The sequence below is a fragment of the Oculina patagonica genome, chromosome 12 (genome assembly GCF_052425735.1).
Source record: "Oculina patagonica isolate OP01 chromosome 12, crgOcupat, whole genome shotgun sequence".
Lineage (NCBI taxonomy): Eukaryota > Metazoa > Cnidaria > Anthozoa > Scleractinia > Oculinidae > Oculina > Oculina patagonica.
In genome coordinates, this window is record NC_135769.1 from 7326193 (window position 1) to 7345045 (window position 18853).

Consider the following 18853-nt stretch of genomic DNA (forward strand, 5'->3'; position numbering starts at 1 on the left):
TTTCTCATGCCTGCGCGCGCCCTCCGTTTCCGTATCCAGCGGTCTCCTGCGAATCTAACGAGCGACCTGAAAGTTGAAACAAGTCTACACCAGGAGGGAGGGGTGAACTCGTCGGTCTGGCTGGGACCATGATCATGGCCATCGTGACGTCATCGCGCGCGAAGCGTGGAAACACTCAAAAACCTCGAAAATGGCGGCGTCGCTGATGAAGAAGAAGAAGAAGAAGAAGAAGAATAACTTTATTATCGTGTCTAAAAATGTTTAGCTGAGGGGAAAAGTCCCCTCTACTAATTGTGGACACCTGACTAAGAAAAAACTTTAAAAAAACTTAAACCTATCATTGTACAACTATTACAATTAATAATTTAAAGTTAAAATAAGTTAAAAAAGAAGCTATTTACATAATAAAAACGGGTAAAAAAAAAGTAAATCTATTTATGTGATAAAAAAAGACTATATACATGGCTAGCTATTTACATAATAAAAACGGGTAAAAAAAGTAAATCTAGGTTATTCAAACAAGAAAACATGGCAGTGGAAGATAATTTTAAACAATAAATGGGAAAAATGATCAGCCATTTGAAGGTCAATCTTTGGACTTTAGCTCAGCCCGTAGAGCTCAGACGGTTCTGTTATGAGATCTTTCACAAAACAAGAATATTATTTTCATTTATTAAAGGCGGTCACAGACTGATAAATCTTTACTTGAAATTTTTTGAAGATTTATTTGTCTTCTGAAGTTATTTCGATTGTTATGCTAATCTCGCAAACCCTTTGTTTGTTTAAAATCGTATGAGACAATTTTAGTAAATTGGTTGTAAAATTGTTATCTTTTTCTTAATCACTCTATAGACTCACTCTCAGCCATTTGTCACCAATGCAAGCTGGCATTGTACAGTTCAAAGAAATATCCATACCCACCCCATGGAAGGTCATGATCAATGGAAACATGATTCCAAGGGGGTTGGGGGTCTCAAAAGCCAAAATTTAGAAAGGATTCAAGGCCATATGCAGGGGGGGGGGGGTACTTGGGATTTCAATTGACGGGGATGATCGAATGGGGGCAAAAATCAAGACCCAAAAAATCCCTAGGGCTTCAAAAAAAAAAAAAAAAAAAGAAATCCCTAAGCCAAATATTAACTCCCCAAAACTCAACAGCAAAATACCTTTGTTTGTACTTTAGTTGCAGAACAATGCAGTCAAAGCACTACCAAGAATCTTTAGATCATTTTCAACGAGGTTGTTACCCTGACATACCCCAACTCGCATGCCGATAGTCATCACTTAAAAATACTTGCCAAATCCTATAGTCAAATTAGGTCAAGGAAAACTTTAAGAGGGCGTCCGTGTTACAGCGGATAAGGCACTTTTCGGACCTTCACCGATTTCCCTGATTTTTTCAGTGAAAGTCGACAATTATATCCCAGTAACAAAAATCACATTTATTTGGATCAATTCGATATTTTATATTTTTTGCGAGGCGATTTTCAAAGTCACCTCAAAACCATGCATTTCGCCATTGGAGACTCCGTAAACTTGCTATAAATGACGGTCGCTGCCAAAACTTTACTACTCAATTCAACGAGCTGATTATTTTACATATTGAAGTTTCATCTTCCCTCGATAGTGTAGAGGTTTAATAATTGAAATCTATTTAAGTCTCGTTAAGTGATGATTTTTTTAATTTAACTCCCAACAAACTCCGGAATGTGCAAAGCGTGACATGCCTGTAGTTGAAAGCCATTTTCTCGAATGTGGGACCTGATCTAGAACCGTGTCTATTGTAACTTAAAAGTACTAACACCATAGTAGAAAAGTATGAAATAAAATTTGTGGGCACTCTTTACTGTGCGCCGTACAGAGCTCCACGAATGTCCCAAATATTCGCCATTTTGATCCAAAACAAAGAAAACGCTTGAGCGACCGATAAACCAATTCCAGAACCGTTAATGTTTGGAGATGTGTTAAATACTGCTAGAAGTCGGACTGTAAATGTAAAATCGTTTTCTTTCGCAGTTCCAACCGTTTTATGCAATTTCTCGGTATTTTCAACGCTCACAGCAATAAATATATCACTTCGATGAATATGCAAATTTCGGCATAAGCCCGTGTGTCACGGAACATCTGTATACCGCAACAATTTGCCTAAAAACGTTTTCCAAAGCAATTACTTCCTTCTTACCTTACCTTCTATGTAAAAGCTTTCTTTTCGTTTGTGGCTGTAGAGAAGCTGTTTTCATTTCCCACGCTGCGATGAAAGAGTGTTTGTTTTGCCGCAAGACTGACTTGTTCGTTTCAGTCTAATTCAATTAAAACCGGCCAGGCTGCCTAGTTTGTCAAAACCCGGGTTTTTGTTTTCGTCGCTTGGCCTTTTCGAGGGGACTTTTTCAAGAAAATTCACGTTCCAAAAAATGCCCTTCTTGTATTGAGTTGAAACTTGCTGATTTGCTGTCGAGGGTGTCGAATACGCTCCTTGTCTTGTCAAGACTCGCAAATTTCATACAGGTTCCTGATAGAGGGAGGCGAGGGGGGGGGGGGGGTGGGTGGGGATTAGGGTAAAGCCCTAGCCTATTGTTTTTCCGAATTTTTTAAATCCAAATCCCAGTTCTATCTATTGGTTTTTACTTGTGATTCCCAGTCCCAGTGACCCAAATTCCATTTTCCCAGCAACAATTTGCCCAATCCTATTTCTCATTTTATCCCCTTCTAGCCCTTTCTCGTAAACAAACAATAATAAAAAGTTATATATTTGATGAACATCAAAAGTCTCTGAAGTATTCGAGACATAAAAGTAAAAACACTAACAGTCGGGGCTTTATAATTGGAAGTCATTGTATTGGTTTGATTTTAATAAGATGGTGGCCATTAATTTATCTGTCATAATTAGTGGGCGGGGCATTAAATTGTCTCTAAAACAAGAAAACAAATATGTAACACAAATGTGCATTTCGTATTCTATTGCTATCGGTAATTGAAGGGAGTCGCGAGCCCTGCTACGAAATATGTTTTTTTTGACAACATGAATATAACAAATATGAAAGAACCCGCATTTATACAGTTGTCCATTAACTCATCAAGTCGTGACTAGTAATAGTTCTCACTATAAAGCTGCCCCGCCTTTTTTATAATTTGTTTTACAGCAATAATCTAGGATTAGTGGAGTCTTTTTGTCGCCTTTAAAATTAGGCTTCTTTTTTACTGTGCCATGTACGTCAATACATTGTTTGATCTGTTTGCTGCGGAATTTCTTGTTGTGTGACACCATTGCGTCCCAAAAATATTCACAAGTTCAAGTCGGAAATAACACCTAGCGGAAATAACACATAACACATTATGATCCCGGGCTTATAACATTCACAATTATTAAACTTACAATGATTTCCAGTTCAAAAAGCCTAAAAATTCCACGAGTAACAAAATATGGCACATTCAAAGATTCGAGAAAACAATTTTTGCTCCTTATTCAAACCACTTTTTGGATCAAATAATCTGACAGTTTGTTAGCTAAACGAATTACCCCCGAGAGCAAACCTTAACGCTTGAACCAGTTCTTGGAACACACTTAGCCAAGCAAAAAGAACACGAAACCGATTGCTCGAAATCTTTCGACGTATTACTAACAACTGGTTCAAATATCACTAAATTAAACACAACCAAAGCGGAGAAACCGCTCGAACAAATCTGTGAACACGCGTAAGCCAAACATCGGAGTAATCAACGTGTGACAAATGCCAAAACGCGCGTCAGTCTTTTTAATACCGTTCTAACCCAAGATAGGGATTTTTATTTACCGCTACCCCCTGTTATCGTGACATCATAATACCCATAACTTCTTCGGGCATTTTCTGCCTTTACTTCATCATTACCCAGGAATCCCTTGCCGGAAAACATTATCATTACTCAGAGATTCCTTGCGGCCTTGTTTGAGCAAATCGAGATTTTTTCTGGTATACATACCGTATATTCGGACTGTAAGTACATTCTCTATACATACGCGTAAGTTACAATGAATGCCTCCTCGGGCTTTCCTGCGGGGGCAATAACAGAAAACTGTTTTTCGTGAAAAGAGGATCGTAATATTAACGGCATTTACTACGTTTAACCTTATGTGCTAATGAATGTTTCTTTGCAAGGTTAGTGACTTGTTTATCCCTTTATATTCATTCTTTTTCAATCATGAACAACCTTAGTTGTTCAATCAGGTCTTTCTTTTTGTCTTTCGATTTGAATTGGACCTCAAAATGGCGCAAGATTTCTTTGAGCATTGGTACGTTAAATTTGTCCAGTTTATGTTCTCTCACACACTCGCACAGGTTGAATGCGTCGTACGACAGTGGGTGCTGCGGCCCCAGTTCGTTCACTACCTCTTCAACAAGTTGTTGTCTATCAACTTCTTCTTCAAGCAATAGCTCCCTGGGACTCAGGTCGATTTTTTCTGGTTCCTGCTTTCTTCGTCTAGCCGCTGCACGGCGCGAAAAGAAGCCCTGCACTTGGCTCTTGGTCAGCGATTTTTCTCTGCCAAATAAGCGATCGTTCTGCTCGTCTCTTGCCTTGTTGGTAGTTACGTTCATAGTTCGATGCTGATGTCTTCAGCGCCATAAGGGTCAACCATGTTGGCATTGTTTGCCTTTTCGATGTCCGAGTGATGTTACGCTGTGGAGCGTTTCCCCGGTTTATGAGGCGATTCATCTTTTTTTATTTTATTAATTTTTTTTGGGAGGGGGGGGGGGCGTCTATTAGACAATATACAAGAAAACGTCGTGTCTTAAGTCTATACCATGTCTTTCAGGTATATTAAAGGGGTACCTTTTTTCAGTAAAAGGTATACAAAAGGGGAACGATTTCTGTCAAAATCGTTTATAAAAGGGCAGGGGTTAGAGCTCGGGCGAAGCTTTCCCGTATAAATTTTTTTAAAGTAACCCCCCCCTGGGGGATATATTTCACTCAAATTTAGCGGGATAGTGTTAACGCTTTTTTGAAAAAAAAATAGCATCGACCACACCTTGTAATGGTCAAGCCCGCACTCAGTCTACTACACAGCCGTTGGTAACGTCACGCTCTCGACAAGATTAGTTCGGCTTCCGTAACATCGCCGCATTTCGATAAGTGGCAGCTCGACAAAATTAATGAGCTGAAATATCCGAGTTGCACTCAGAGAGCAACACATGGCTCTCTTCATTCCTACTAGATCCACACGGAGTCTGTAATATCTTGTGAAGAGAGCAATTGGATGCAATAGCTGCCATTTCGTGCAGAAAGGACGCGCAAGGATTTTCTCGAAATTAGACAAAATCGCGGACATTTATTGGTCGGTTTAAATTCAATTACATTGAAACAAACAAGTAAGTTTGCAAAAACAAACATTGAGTTATCCCAATTATTTGTATTTTATGTCTACAATGCTTCAAAGACTTTAAATGTTTATAAGATAATTGTAGCACTTGCTTTGCCTCATTGGAGTCCGATAGTTTTCACAAAACACTGTTCAAACAAAACTTGTGCGACGCAAATCAGGGATTTCCCTTGTTTCCACAAGACCAGACTGGGATGTAATTTTTTCGAATAAATCCCTCCGAAAAAAAAGCCAAGCAAATAAAAACCCTTTCAGTCGGGTATGAAAAAACATCCTCAGAAGCTTACAATGTTTTTTAAAGGTTTTGCAAAGAGAAAAACAAAAAAAGGGCTGACAGGGGTTTGACAAATAAGGCTTTAATTGAATTAGACTGAAATGAACAAGTCAGTCTTGCAGCAAAACAAACACTGTTTTATCGCAGCGTGGGAAATGAAAACAGCTTCTCTACAGCCAAAAACAAAAAGAAAGCTTTAACATAGAAGGGTAAAGAATCTTATCGCCCGGCCAGGTAAGAAGGAAATAATTGCTTTGGAAAACGTTTTTAGGCAAATTGTTTGCGGTATACAGATGTTCCGTGACAACACGGGATTATGCCGAAATTTGCATAATTGATCGCAAGTGATATATTTATTGCTGTGAGCGTTGAAAATACCGAGAAATCGGCTAAAACGGTTGGAACTGCGAAAGAAAAATATTTTACATTTACAGTCTGACTTCTAGCAGTATTTAACACATCTCCAAACATTTACGGTTCTGGAATTGGTTTATCGGTCGCTCAAGCGTTTTCTTTGTTTTGGATCAAAATGGCGAATATTTGGGAAATTCGTGGAGCTCTGTACGGCGCACAGTAAAGAGTGCCCACAAATTTTATTTCATACTTTTCTACTATGGTGTTAGTACTTTTAAGTTACAAAAGACACGATTCTAGATCAGGTCCCACATTCGAGAAAATGGCTTTCAACTACAGGCATGTCACGCTTTGCACATTCCGGAGTTTGTTGGGAGTTAAATTAAAAAAATCATCACTTAACGAGACTTAAATAGATTTCAATTATTAAACCTCTACACTATCGAGGGAAGATGAAACTTCAATATTTAAAATAATCAGCTCGTTGAATTGAGTAATAAAGTTTTGGCAGCGACCGTCATTTATAGCAAGTTTACGGAGTCTCCAATGGCGAAATGCATGGTTTTGAGGTGACTTTGAAAATCGCCTCGCAAAAAATATAAAATATCGAATTGATCCAAATAAATGTGATTTTTGTTACTGGGATATAATTGTCGACTTTCACTGAAAAAATCAGGGAAATCGGCGAAGGTCCGAAAAGTGCCTTATCCGCTGTAACACGGACGCCCTCTTAATAAGTCATGGAAAAGGTCATGGAAATTAAGGTGGCTCGATCGGATTTTTGAGTGACGATACCTTTCAACTTTGAGCAACTTGTACGCCACCGTAAACAATCCGACTGAAAATCGATCAGTACAGCTGTACTAAAGAAAGTTGAAAGTTCGAATGAGATAAGTTTCATCGAAATCGGAGTAACCATAGCAACATAATGGCGTCACCACTCATTTTACACGAGACCGATTATCTTGTAATAGACGGATAATTTTGAAAAACGGCTTCTAGATCTTGGACTTGACATAGTTTTCTCACGGTCTGCGAAATTTGAAGAATTTCTATGAGAGCGTTTTCGAGAAAATTTTGGATGAAGTTTTCAGGTGCTAAAATACAACAAAAACAAAGCAGTCTTAAAACATTATTGAGAAAACGTTCACAAGGCCCGATCAAGTCAACCTCGTTCCCAGGGCTTTTCCTGGGAACGAGGTTGCGATCAAGTAACATTTTGGCCTTAAGTGAATCTTGTACTATCTAATTACCTTGGGAGAAAATCTCAGAGAAATCGTTTCATTTGATTTCTTGAAACATCGACTTGAATATGAACTGGTATGAAATGTTATTTCGCTCTTTAATCGAAAAAGGGCCTTCGCTTACTAAAATGATCGCAAAATAAAAAGCGCTCGATAGAATTTTTTTAAACTTGGCAGTCAAAAAGAAGAATAATTATGTAATGAAATGTTCGATTTTCAAAATAATTGAAACATTTTAAGGCAGTCAATTTTAAGCCTTAATTCAGGTAAACATTGCGCTGTTTTTCACCCTACATCGGATCGCTGCCTCATTATCCGTCTCCATTGTCTAAAGCTGCGTGCATTTGTAAATTCCAGTAGATCATGAATCACTAATTATTTATTTCTGGATATTTTTGTGACAATTCTGCCTTTGCCTTGAAACTGTTAGGACACTGAATATAATACAAGTGCTTTACTAGCCTTTTCCTTCTTGTTATTGTATTTTGGTTTGTTAAATTAGCTTGTTTCTATATAGTTTTCGGAAAAAAAGCGGCTGTAATACATATTCAAGATGTGCTGAAATTTACAAATGCACGGGGCTCAATACAAAAGAGACTTATAATGAGGCAGCGATTCGATGTAGGGTGAAAACAGTGCAATGTTTACCTGAGTTAAGGCTTTAAATTAACTGCCTTAGAATGTTTCAATTATTTTGAAAATCGGACATTTTATTACATACTTATTCTTCTTTTTGACTGCTAAGTTTAAAAAAATTCTATCGAGCGCTGTTTATTTTGCGATCATTTTGGTAAGCGAAGGCCTTTTTGGATTAAAGAGCGAAATAACATTTCATACCAGTTCATATTCAAGCCGATGTTTCAAGAAATTAAATGAAACGATTTCTCTGAGATTTTCTCCCAAGGTAATTAGATAGTACAAGATTCACTTAAGGCCAAAATGATACTTGATCGGGCCTTGTGAACGTTTTCTCAATAATGTTTTAAGACTGCTTTGTTTTTGGTTTTTGTTGTATTTTAGCACCTGAAAACTTCATCCAAAATTTTCTCGAAAACGCTCTCATAGAAATTCTTCAAATTTCGCAGACCGTGAGAAACTATGTCAAGTCCAAAATCTAGAAGCCGTTTTTCAAAATTATCCGTCTATTACAAGATAATCGGTCTCGTGTAAAATGGGTGGTGACGCCATTATGTTGCTATGGTTACTCCGATTTCGATGAAACTTATCTCATTCGAAACTTTCAACTTTCTGTAGTACAGCTGTACTGATCGATTTTCAGTCGGATTGTCTGCGGTGGCGTACAAGTTGCTCAAAGTTGCAAGGTATCGTCTCTCAAAAATCCGATCGAGCCACCTTAAGTCATAAGATTCATGTTTGCCTTTGCATACAGTTATACCTTATACCTTATTGAAATGTAGCTGGTATTTTTAATAAAACTGTCAACATTACAATCTTTTTTACACGTGCAAGACGAAATATGTTTTTGTGGTTGTGGGTCATGAATGTTAAGTGGGTTAATCCTTTCATTTTCCATTTTTATTCTGCATTTTTTTATTTCTAAGTTCAGGAGGGGGGGGAGTATGAAAACTAGAGGGTTTGGAGGCTCCTATCAACTTTTATTTGTAGCTGGTGAGTACTAAGACAAGTCTCTGTTGTTACTCCGTAGGTTACAATCCTCCACACCTTGGCATTGGCATGCAAACAGGTGCCGTTTGGAGCACTGCATGTGACCACCAAGGACAGATATCCATTTGTTGCCAGTGGACAGTCAATTAAATGTTGTTAAATGTGGTTAAACCGACCTTTACACTACCATGTGTAAATGTGATTTAAAGTTGACTTAAAATTTTTAGTCTCTTTAGGCAATCTTTAAACTTGAGTGTTATGCTGGCATAAAGGTCAGCTTTAAAAAATATAAGGCCAATTCCAAATTTACGCCAGCTTTGTTTGAGCTTTACACCACGGTAAAGTTATATTTTCATGCTGTGTTATTTATAACATCATTATTATGAAGAGGAGTGAATGTTAGGGAAAAATTGTTTAACTCAAATAAAATTAAATAAGTTTATTTATGTAAGATTTATTATTCAACTTGCAAGAATGAAAGTATTAATATGTTGAAATACATTAAAGGACTGTGGATATCAACCATTGTTTAAAAAGTTACATAATATTAGTATTAAAATAAAACTAGTCTTATAATGTAATTAAAATTGCTGTTTCGTGTGGATATGTTTGCCTTTATGGACCATCTTCCAGTTTCCTTATTACTTTTTACTCTTTTTCTTTTACTTTCTACTTTACTTGCTACAAAACCTTCTTTGAATCTTAGTGCATGACAACACCCTTCCCTGATTGTAGTGTTAGATACATGGTGAGCAAAATATTGATATATTTTTGTTTTTAAATGTTACCCAACTAACAGAGTAGAACCACGGAATGATAAGAAATATAACCTTAAGCAACAGTTTTTTTTTTGAAAAAATACTCATACCTTAATCTCATCAGGATTTTAGCAAAAGCAAACAAGAAAAGAAATGCTTGCCATTAGATGCGGACGCCCGAGGAAACAACAACCCTGCTGCGATATTAAATCACTCACAGAACGTATTAAATGCGTAAAAAATTCTTCACCTTTGTGCCCTATTTTCGCCTTAGTATTTAAAAAGAAATCATCAGCTTTCTCCAGGTCATCTGTCCCGGGACTAGACAGCAATTTGCCATCCACAAAATCCACAACAAACCACTCAGAAGATGATCTTTCGATCGCATTTATTTAAAACATTGAGATCCACGATCCTTAATCAATCAAAATAAAGCCATTAAGTAGTCAAACCACGTTCTAGTCTGCTGAATGTATTCTCCTTGTGTTTACCTGGTGTTTAATACCTTGTGTAATTTACCGTATAAGGTAAAAAGTATGGTATTTTGATGCATGCATTCATTTACGCACGTACAGTACTCGATTTGCCGGTAGGTTGCGTCAGCCGATTGCCTTCTCGGAGAACAAAATTGACGTCCAGTTCCTATATAATTTACGCCAAAATCCTATGGCACAACATTTACTTAACAACCCAGTGCAAGAAGTGATAGTTCAAGTTTCTCTGCCAGTCTGCATTATCGGCCACATCTTTGTTGCTTTCCCATATTAGCCATTGCGGAGTGTCACGCCATAATTCGTGCTCTATTCGAGCATGGATCGAGTGCAAGAGCAAGAGAAGTGCGTTTGAACCCACTGATCATTTTTATATAGCTGTCGAATAATTCATTTTCATCGCCAATCGAAAGTTTTGAACCATATCAAGGTCATATTGTTCTGTCCGAATTGCACTTTGTTTGGTTCCTCAGATATCGTTTACGAAAGTGCAAATTTTCTCACTCTTTCATCCCATTTTCAATTGATCGATCTCGAAATTTTGTGTTTTTTTGACGCTACAGTTTTTCCTTTTATGAAATACACGGCATTTTTAAACATAATGTTAACAGATGATCACATGTCTATGTATTTTTATGGTTTTCTTTCAAGTTCTTTCATGTGATTATTGGGTGAAAAACTTTTTCAAGGTCTTTGTCCACACGACCATTCAAAATTCCCGGGTTCGGCTGATGGTGACGTCACGATGGCCAGGATCATCGCCCGCGCGTTTTTTTGGTGACGAAAGCAATGTTCTCCCCTCCCTCCTGGTCTACACGAGTTCATTGTGAGGCCAGCAAGTGCGTGTATTTGTCAACAAAACACGAACGAGCAGACTCTAACCCTTTTAATATACAATCTGAGTACACTGCATCGAATTGCAAGCGATCATCGACTTATTAAACGAACTTCAAACAACAAACTTAATGTTTAAAAATAAGAAGTGTAGTAGTACATAATTACACGGGATTACATCAATACAGGATCAATATAATAATATAAAAATCACAAATTAGCGGTACAGAAATAAAGCATAAAATCGTTCATAAAATCGTTCATCAGCTGTAGTCGTTCATAAATACAGTCAGCGAGAAGCTTGTTCAATGCAAGTCGATGGCTTTCACAATCAAGCAACTACAAGCAAGTCAATCGCACACAAAAATGTATTTATTAAGCTGCAGTTTACCTTTGAACACGAAAGCGATTCAAGTTGTTATCCTCTTCGATTTTGTTTGGTATTGGATCGTTGATAATTTGAGGAATATATTTTTCTTCCACTTCTACAAGCCTTGAAGCTGAAGACACCTTCAATACTGCACTGTCTGAGTTTGCTGACGACAGGTAAAGCAAAATCACGTGATCTATTTTAACCAATTGCGCGCGTGGATTTTGGATAGTGAACGAAGATTGTATATTAAAGTACATACTAGTTATGCAACGCTTTCGAGTGGTATACTTAACAATTATTCCATGAGTCCGCGTTGGATACGAGGTGGTAAATAGCCAACGAGGCGCGAAGCGCCGAGTTGGCTATAACGACTCGTATCCAACAAGGGCGAATGGAATAATTGTTTTATTAAATTCTTCTCAAGTTAAAATCGAATGGACATTTCATTTTGATGTAAACGAAGTGATAGTATGAGGAGGCGCGAAAATTTCTGGCGCGGTGTTCACTTCTTGAGTTGAATGAAACATACGAGGAAAGCGAGCAAGAGAGTTTTCTTCAGAAGATTTTCCTCAAACAATCCCCTCTAAAGTCGTCTAAATATCATAGAATTGTGTCAACAGTTAAGATTTACGAGAAGATCCGAAGCAAAACCTTTTCTGGAAACTACAAGTCTTGTGCAAGTCGAACGAAGCAAGTGTTTACATTGTACTTTTTTACAGCTCCACGGCTGTCATCAAGACTGCTATATTATTTGAAGCGAAATTGAGCTCAAAGTGGAACAGGTTTATTAAAGTATGAAAGGACAAAACCAAGATTGAAAGGTAACAAACTTTACTGAAGTGCTGAGCCTAGTTTTATGACGTACACTGAATGAAACTGTGTCAGTTTGCCGTTCTTTCGTAAATTTAATATTTGCTGCTTTTCTACTTTATTCACTCGCTCTTGCTGTGCGTTCAGTTTAAAAGTATTATTAATTACACTTTTCGCATCTATCCTTTTGTTTTGCGTAGTTTAATTTACTATGGCATTTCTTTGGTTTTTGTAGGCACCGCTAATTATTTCTTGTTCATAAAGCTCGCCAAATTTGCTGTTCAAAACCATTTTGATGAAACTGTCGCTTCCCGCAGAAAATTTTTAGTTTGGCAACAGTAACGCAATCATTTTCCAAATAAGGTCAAACTAAGGTATACGAGCTGACAACCGGGATTGAGTGAACCAATCAGAATGCTAGAAATGCAATATCCGTGGCTGAAAATTTAATAATATGGAATATCCCACGAGTCACTTGTATTTTCTCGGTATACACACGAGCCTTTAGGCGAGTGTGTATGCCAAGAAAATACAAGTGACAAGTGGGATATTCCATAGTATACCACGAGAAAGTGTTGTGTAACTATTTTATACCATGCCATAGAAAATACGCCTCCTAAATTTTGTCGAGAATACAGTCGCAGCGCACTATGGGAAGGTGTGGTTGAATACCGTCGAATATACAACGGCTTTCCTGTATTCTGATTGGCTGTATTTTCTATGGCATGGTATAAAGTACAGTACAGTACAGTACAGTACAGTACAGCACAGCACAGCACAGCACAGTACAGCACAGCACAGCACAGCACAGCACAGCGCAGCGCAGCGCAGCGCAGCGCAGCGCAGTGCAGTGCAGTGCAGTGCAGTGCAGTGCAGTGCAGTGCAGTGCAGTGCAGTGCAGTGCAGTACAGTACAGTACTCAATTTGTATAGACCTCAAAATGTCCTCTTTACTGATTTACTCTTTTAAAAATAGTGCCATAATCTCTCCCTTGTAAGAAACGTTTGTCGGTATGCACTCTGTGAAGTATCCTGAGCAATGGCCAGATACTCCGCTTGACTTGTATGCTTCCAAAATATGCCGCATATCGTGTTTCATGACATTGCTAAGCATCGATTCAGGACAAAAACAGACAAAGTAATTGTGATTCTGTGTAGTATCTGTTTTAGTTTCAACAGTATAACAAGAATTTTTGGTTAAACTAAAAGGCCTGTTAAAAAAGACATCAACGTGTCCACAATGTTCATCATCATCTTGAGCCTTATTTCTAAAACACTTTTCTTTAATTTCTCTGATCTTTTTGTCTGAGCCTTGAGCATAAACGGACAGACTAACGCGACAAGATGGTTGTCTTCCTGCTGTGTCAGTGATGATCCTTACACCGCAAAAATTTAAAGCCTTGCTGACTGTAAAAGTCAACAATCCTGCTTTATCCAAAAATTCTATGCGTGATAGTAGCTGCTGCCTGGTCCATCTGTCATACTCATCTTCATCCCGCGTATTGCACAAGCCCATCGAACGTGAAAATTGTGCATTCCTCGTAATTCTAGGACGAGTTGGGAACTTGATTCCACCGGAGATAGGGACAGAAGTGAACTGTTTAAAAACATCGAGAGCCTCAGTTTGCAACAAGATTTCCGTGGGCATCACCACGTTTGAAAACTTTTCAGGCGTCATCAATGAAAATCGAAAATGTTTTAACAGATCTTCTCCAAGTACAGATCTTTTATTTGTTCCATCAACGGTCTTGTTTGCTTCTTCGCATCTCCTTGCTGCCCAGCGATCCACAGCTTCGAACAGCGTAACTTCGTCAATACGTAACGACGACCTTTCGAGAAAAAGAAGCAAAAACTCGTGTTTGAGCTCGAGAAACGAGTCGTCGACGACGATTTCTTGTGCGTTGTAATCGATGACTTCCCAGAAAGCCTCTTCTAGCTCTTGATTCTTCAATTGGAAGGCATGCTGAATTACATCCAATGCCTCTAAAGGTTCCATGATCCGGTCTACGAAATTTACGCACTCCCGTGCAAGCGAGGGGACATCATATTTGTCAGCCAGATAACACAACTGAATAGCTCTGTCCACGTTTTGAAAATTTGTATCATCGTAATACAAGAAACGCAGAAATTGAAGGAAGTCGTCTGGATCGAAGTCAGTAATGTCTATACTTTCCCCTTGCTCGGCCAAATCTCCGTAAAACATAGCGAAGAAGACAGGGCTGCTGATTGCAAGAACATACTTATGAGCTGGAATGGTCTGCTTGTTAGGAAAGACAAACTTGATGTCGCTCATAACAGGATTGTTAAACATGAACTTGTTTCTTTCCAAAACTGTGCTTCTATTGGTTTGCCACCTTTCTTCTAAAGTGCTAGCCATTTCAGCTATCCAGTCGTACTTCAAAGAGGAAAGGATTCTTAAAGGCTGAATCAAGTAAAGTCGCCAAGCGAAAGCGAAAGCGGAAGACAGCGCCCCTGGATACAAAATTTTAATATGATAAAAGCAAACAAGACAGTCCAAGCGTGAACTGACAATAGAAATTTACAATGGATGTCACGAATAAATGGAAATTTTCTAGTGCGACTGTATGAAAACAACCACTGAACATGCGCATGCGCAACTGGTGGCTTAGTCCTTTCAGAGAATTTTCCGTATCTCAGTCTTTTCTGAGTTGAACCTTATTAAGCATTTTAAGTAGTTTTTTTTTTTAAACTCACGAGAATCTTCACTATTGAAGGAGGTGAGTTACGTGGAAGAAGAAGGAGAAGAAAACCTTTCAAAAAACCAACAGTAGTTCTTGTCCAAGTAAAAATTCATTTGTCGTGTGTTTGAAAATTGAACACCTGTACATATGCAGCTTTCAGTGTTCATCACTACAGTTTATTTAGTAGATAAGCATTTCGGTAACTTATTCTTTTGAGTTTTCGATTCATAATTAAAAGTTCCTGGTTTTATATTAGTTTCCACGGAAGCTCGCCAGCTGAACTTATTTTCTTTAATGAAGTTATATTGCAAGTAAGAAAAAAACCTATCGTCACACGCTGCTCTATCAGCCCGGGGAGTGACGGCTCAAAAACCCAGAATTGCCGCATATCACAAGCAGCTTGGAAAACATCTTATTTCGCTTTCAAAGATCCTTCATCGATTTTGGCTGGGGCGCTGATTCTGAACGTCCAATCGATCACTATTCTCAGCGGTCTCTCTCACTATACAAGCATGCGTATTGATTAGCTTCACTTCACACGAAGAATGGGAGGGCTTGCTATGGGTAGTCCTCTACCATCACCCGGTCTTCTCTTCACACCCATTTTGTTGTTTGCCTTTAGGTTTTTTCCATCCCACCCGCCTCTCTCCCTTTCTATATTCCTTTCCTGAAGGCAACCAACGTTTTCTCCCCGGTATAGCTTATACAAAATTTACAGTAATATTGTAATTAGCCTTTATTTTTTTAGCTCCCCGTTATCAGTGAAAATAAGTTGAATGTGTGTCACAGAAACATTGAAACTAAAGTGAAACATTGAAACTAAAGTGAAACATTGAAACTAAAGTGAAACATTGAAACTAGAGTAGTAAAACATGATGTATAAAGGGTAAATTAAATTTTGTCAGCTCTTGTCCTGCTAGTCCAGTCCATTCCTTGAGTTTTAGGTCTCAAAAGTCGACCTGCTGATTTATTCTTGTAAAAATAGTGCCATTATCTCTCCCTTGTAGCAAGCGTCTGACGGAATGCATTCAGTGTAGTGTCCTGAACAATGGCCAGATACCCCGCTTGACCTATACGGACAATATGTATCCAAAGTATACGTTCGTTTCTGCGAAGAGTCACTGAGCAACGATTGAGGAACAAACCAGACGAAGAAATTACGATTCTGTGTAGTATCTGTTTTAGTTTCAATAGTATAACATGTATTCTTGGATAAACAAAAAGGCCTGTTAAAAAGGACATCAATATGTCCACAATTTTTGTCTTCTTGAGCCTTATTTCCGAAACACGTATCTTTAATTTCTCTGATCTTTTTGTCTGACCCTTGAGCATGGAGGGACAGACTAACACGACAAGATGGTTGTCTTCCTGCTGTGTCAGTGATGATCCTTACACCGCTTAATTTAATGTTCTTGCTGACTGTAAAAGTCAACATTCCAGCTTTCTCCATGGATTGTATGCTTGAACGTAGCGGCATGTTACTGCCGTTATACCTGGCATCCGTATTGCTCCAGCCCATCGAAAAAGAACAGAAGGGTGCAAATGGTTCATTCCATCTAATCCTGGGAAGAACTGAGAACTTAAGACCACCGGGGACAGGAACAGAAGTAAACTGTTTAAAGACATCGATAACCTCAGTTTGCAACAAGATTCCCGTTGGCATCACCACGTCTGAAAACTCTTTGGGTGATATCAATGAAAATCGAACAAGTTTCAACAGATCTTCTCCAAGTACAGACCTTTTATTTGTTCCATCGACGGTCTTGTTTGCTTCTTCGCATCTCCTTGCTGCCCAGCGATCCACAGCTTCGAACAGCATAACTTCGTCAATACGTAACGACGATCTTTCGAGAAAAAGAAGCAAAAACTCGTGTTTAACCTCGAGAAACGAGGCATCGGCGAGGATTTCTTTTGCGTTGTAATCGATGACTTCCCAGGAAGCCTCTTCAAGATCTTGATTCTTCAGTTGGAAGGCATGCTGAATTACATCCAAAGCCTCTAAAGGTTCCATGATTCGGTCTAAGAAGTTTACGCACTCCCGTGCAAGCGAAGGGACATCATATTTGTCAGCCAGATAACACAACTGAATAGCTCTGTCCACGTCTTGAAAATTTGTATCATCGTAATACAAGAAACGCAGAAATTGAAGGAAGTCGTCTGGATCGAAGTCAGTAATGTCTATACTTTCGCCTTGCTCGGCCAGATCTCCGTAAAACATAGCAAAGAAGACAGAACTGCTAATGGCGAGAACATACTTATGAGCTGGAATGGTCTGACTGTTAGGAAAGGCAAATTTGATGTCGCTCATAACCGGATTGTTAAACATGAACTTGTTTCTTTCCAAAACTGTGCTTCTACTGGCCTGCCACCTTTCAGAACTATCTTCTGAAACGCTAGCCTGGCACGGTTCTGATATTTGTTCGGAAGTGCTAGCCATCCCGTCTTCCCTTAGAGAAGAAAGTAGATTTTTACGAGCTGAACGAGTCGTGAGGCGAAAGCGAAAGCGTAAGACAGCGCCCAGGATGTTCAAATATACAGTTCAAACAAATACAGACAATGCACACAGGTGGACATGAACTAACAATGGCTGTCGCGGATGTCACAAGACGCTTTGCATATATTAAGAAATAAGGAATTAAAAAATAAAAATGTCAGTTTTGTAGTTTCATAACTGAGGCATTTGTGTACTAAAAGCGTTTTACTCACACTGTGAGCTAATTTTTGTGACTTTTTATCTTAAATTGAACCTTATATGACCTTATATGATTTGCTTTGCTGATGTATTCACTAGACAGCTCGATGGATTTTGATATCAAACTGCGCACTGTCTTTCGTTTGTTTTGTTTCCTAGGACATGTATAAAAATTTTATGCCTTGAGTTGACTTGATGTAGATTTTTCACCGCCGGTAAATAGTTACTTCTAATACTTAAAATTAGCGTTTGTCGAGAGATGTTCAAAAGAATAATTCTAACTATCCGAGTAAAACTTAACTGTGAAAAGTTGGCTATCAAACGAAATTACTTCACACTACCATGGCTACATATATTATTAATGTAGTGGCAGTCCATTAGTTGTCATGCAAAGCTACCTTAAAAATCTTCACATGTAATATTAGTCCCATCTCCCCTAGATCTATACCAAAGATGCTCGGCAACTTTTGGGCAACTTTTCATCTTTCGAGCAACTTTTTTCTTTTCGAGCAACTTTTTGCAATTTTTAGCACCTTCAGTTTTACAATTTCAAGATGGAAGACTTCCGAAGTTTTTCCGAGTGTTGCTCGAAGGTCATACGAACGTTTCCAAGCATTTTTCAGACTCCTCCGAAGATTAACGAAATTTGCCGAAGATTTCCGAGAAAGTTCTGAAGATGCTTCAACTTTCGGGTCATTCAGCATTAAAAACTCGTCAGCAAACACTAATGACGTCATCAGTATCTTCACGATTGTTCTTAGTGAAAGAAATCCTATTAATTCAACAATTTTTGGCCTTGAAACGTTATTTAGATATTTCTGTTGCCGTTAAATTCCATGTAAATGCTTAGATATCTTACCTTTCAATGGGAAATTAGCATATATCTCAGTGGAGAACTTTCTTCTTCAAAAGCAACATTTTGGATCAACTGTCGAGCAGTTGAGACATTTTTTGTTAAAAAGCAAAATAAGAGAAGTAAACCTGTAAAGGAAAAAGAAAGACCATGCGATTTGTAAACCAAGGAATGAAGCAAGCAAAATGTAGACTTAAAAACACATATAGTGTATTTACTTTGGGTTCATTCTTCCGACGCTGGAACGCCTCCGCAAAGTAGAGTCCGGATCCCCTCCCCTCCCCCCACAGCAAAACATCCAGTTACAGATCGACGGACCTTTCTAGTCTATAAATCGGACTGTTTACAAGTCTGTGATAGCAAGGATTGGAAATATAGAAGAATCTTATTTTCCAGAAGACAAAGAATGACTAGCCATAAGAGTACAGTGGGCTCCTGATTTCTTGCACCCCCAAGGGAAACGATAATCGACCCCAAAGTCAGTTTTGAG

The 18853-nt window shown here is 38.4% G+C and overlaps 2 protein-coding genes across 2 annotated transcripts; both read right to left on the minus strand.

Annotated features, from left to right (window-relative positions):
• Window positions 1-11166: 11166 nt before the first annotated feature.
• LOC144631311 (BTB/POZ domain-containing protein 6-like) lies at window positions 11167-15476 on the minus strand. The gene has a single exon (XM_078489720.1). The coding sequence runs from the start codon at window positions 14491-14493 to the stop codon at window positions 13075-13077; it is 1419 nt and encodes a 472-aa protein (XP_078345846.1). The 5' UTR covers window positions 14494-15476; the 3' UTR covers window positions 11167-13074.
• A 71-nt stretch (window positions 15477-15547) lies between these two features.
• On the minus strand, window positions 15548-17834 carry LOC144631308 (BTB/POZ domain-containing protein 6-like). Its single transcript, XM_078489718.1, has one exon. It carries the CDS (start codon window positions 17253-17255, stop codon window positions 15786-15788), a length of 1470 nt encoding a protein of 489 aa, XP_078345844.1. The 5' UTR covers window positions 17256-17834; the 3' UTR covers window positions 15548-15785.
• Between the last annotated feature and the right edge of the window lie 1019 nt (window positions 17835-18853).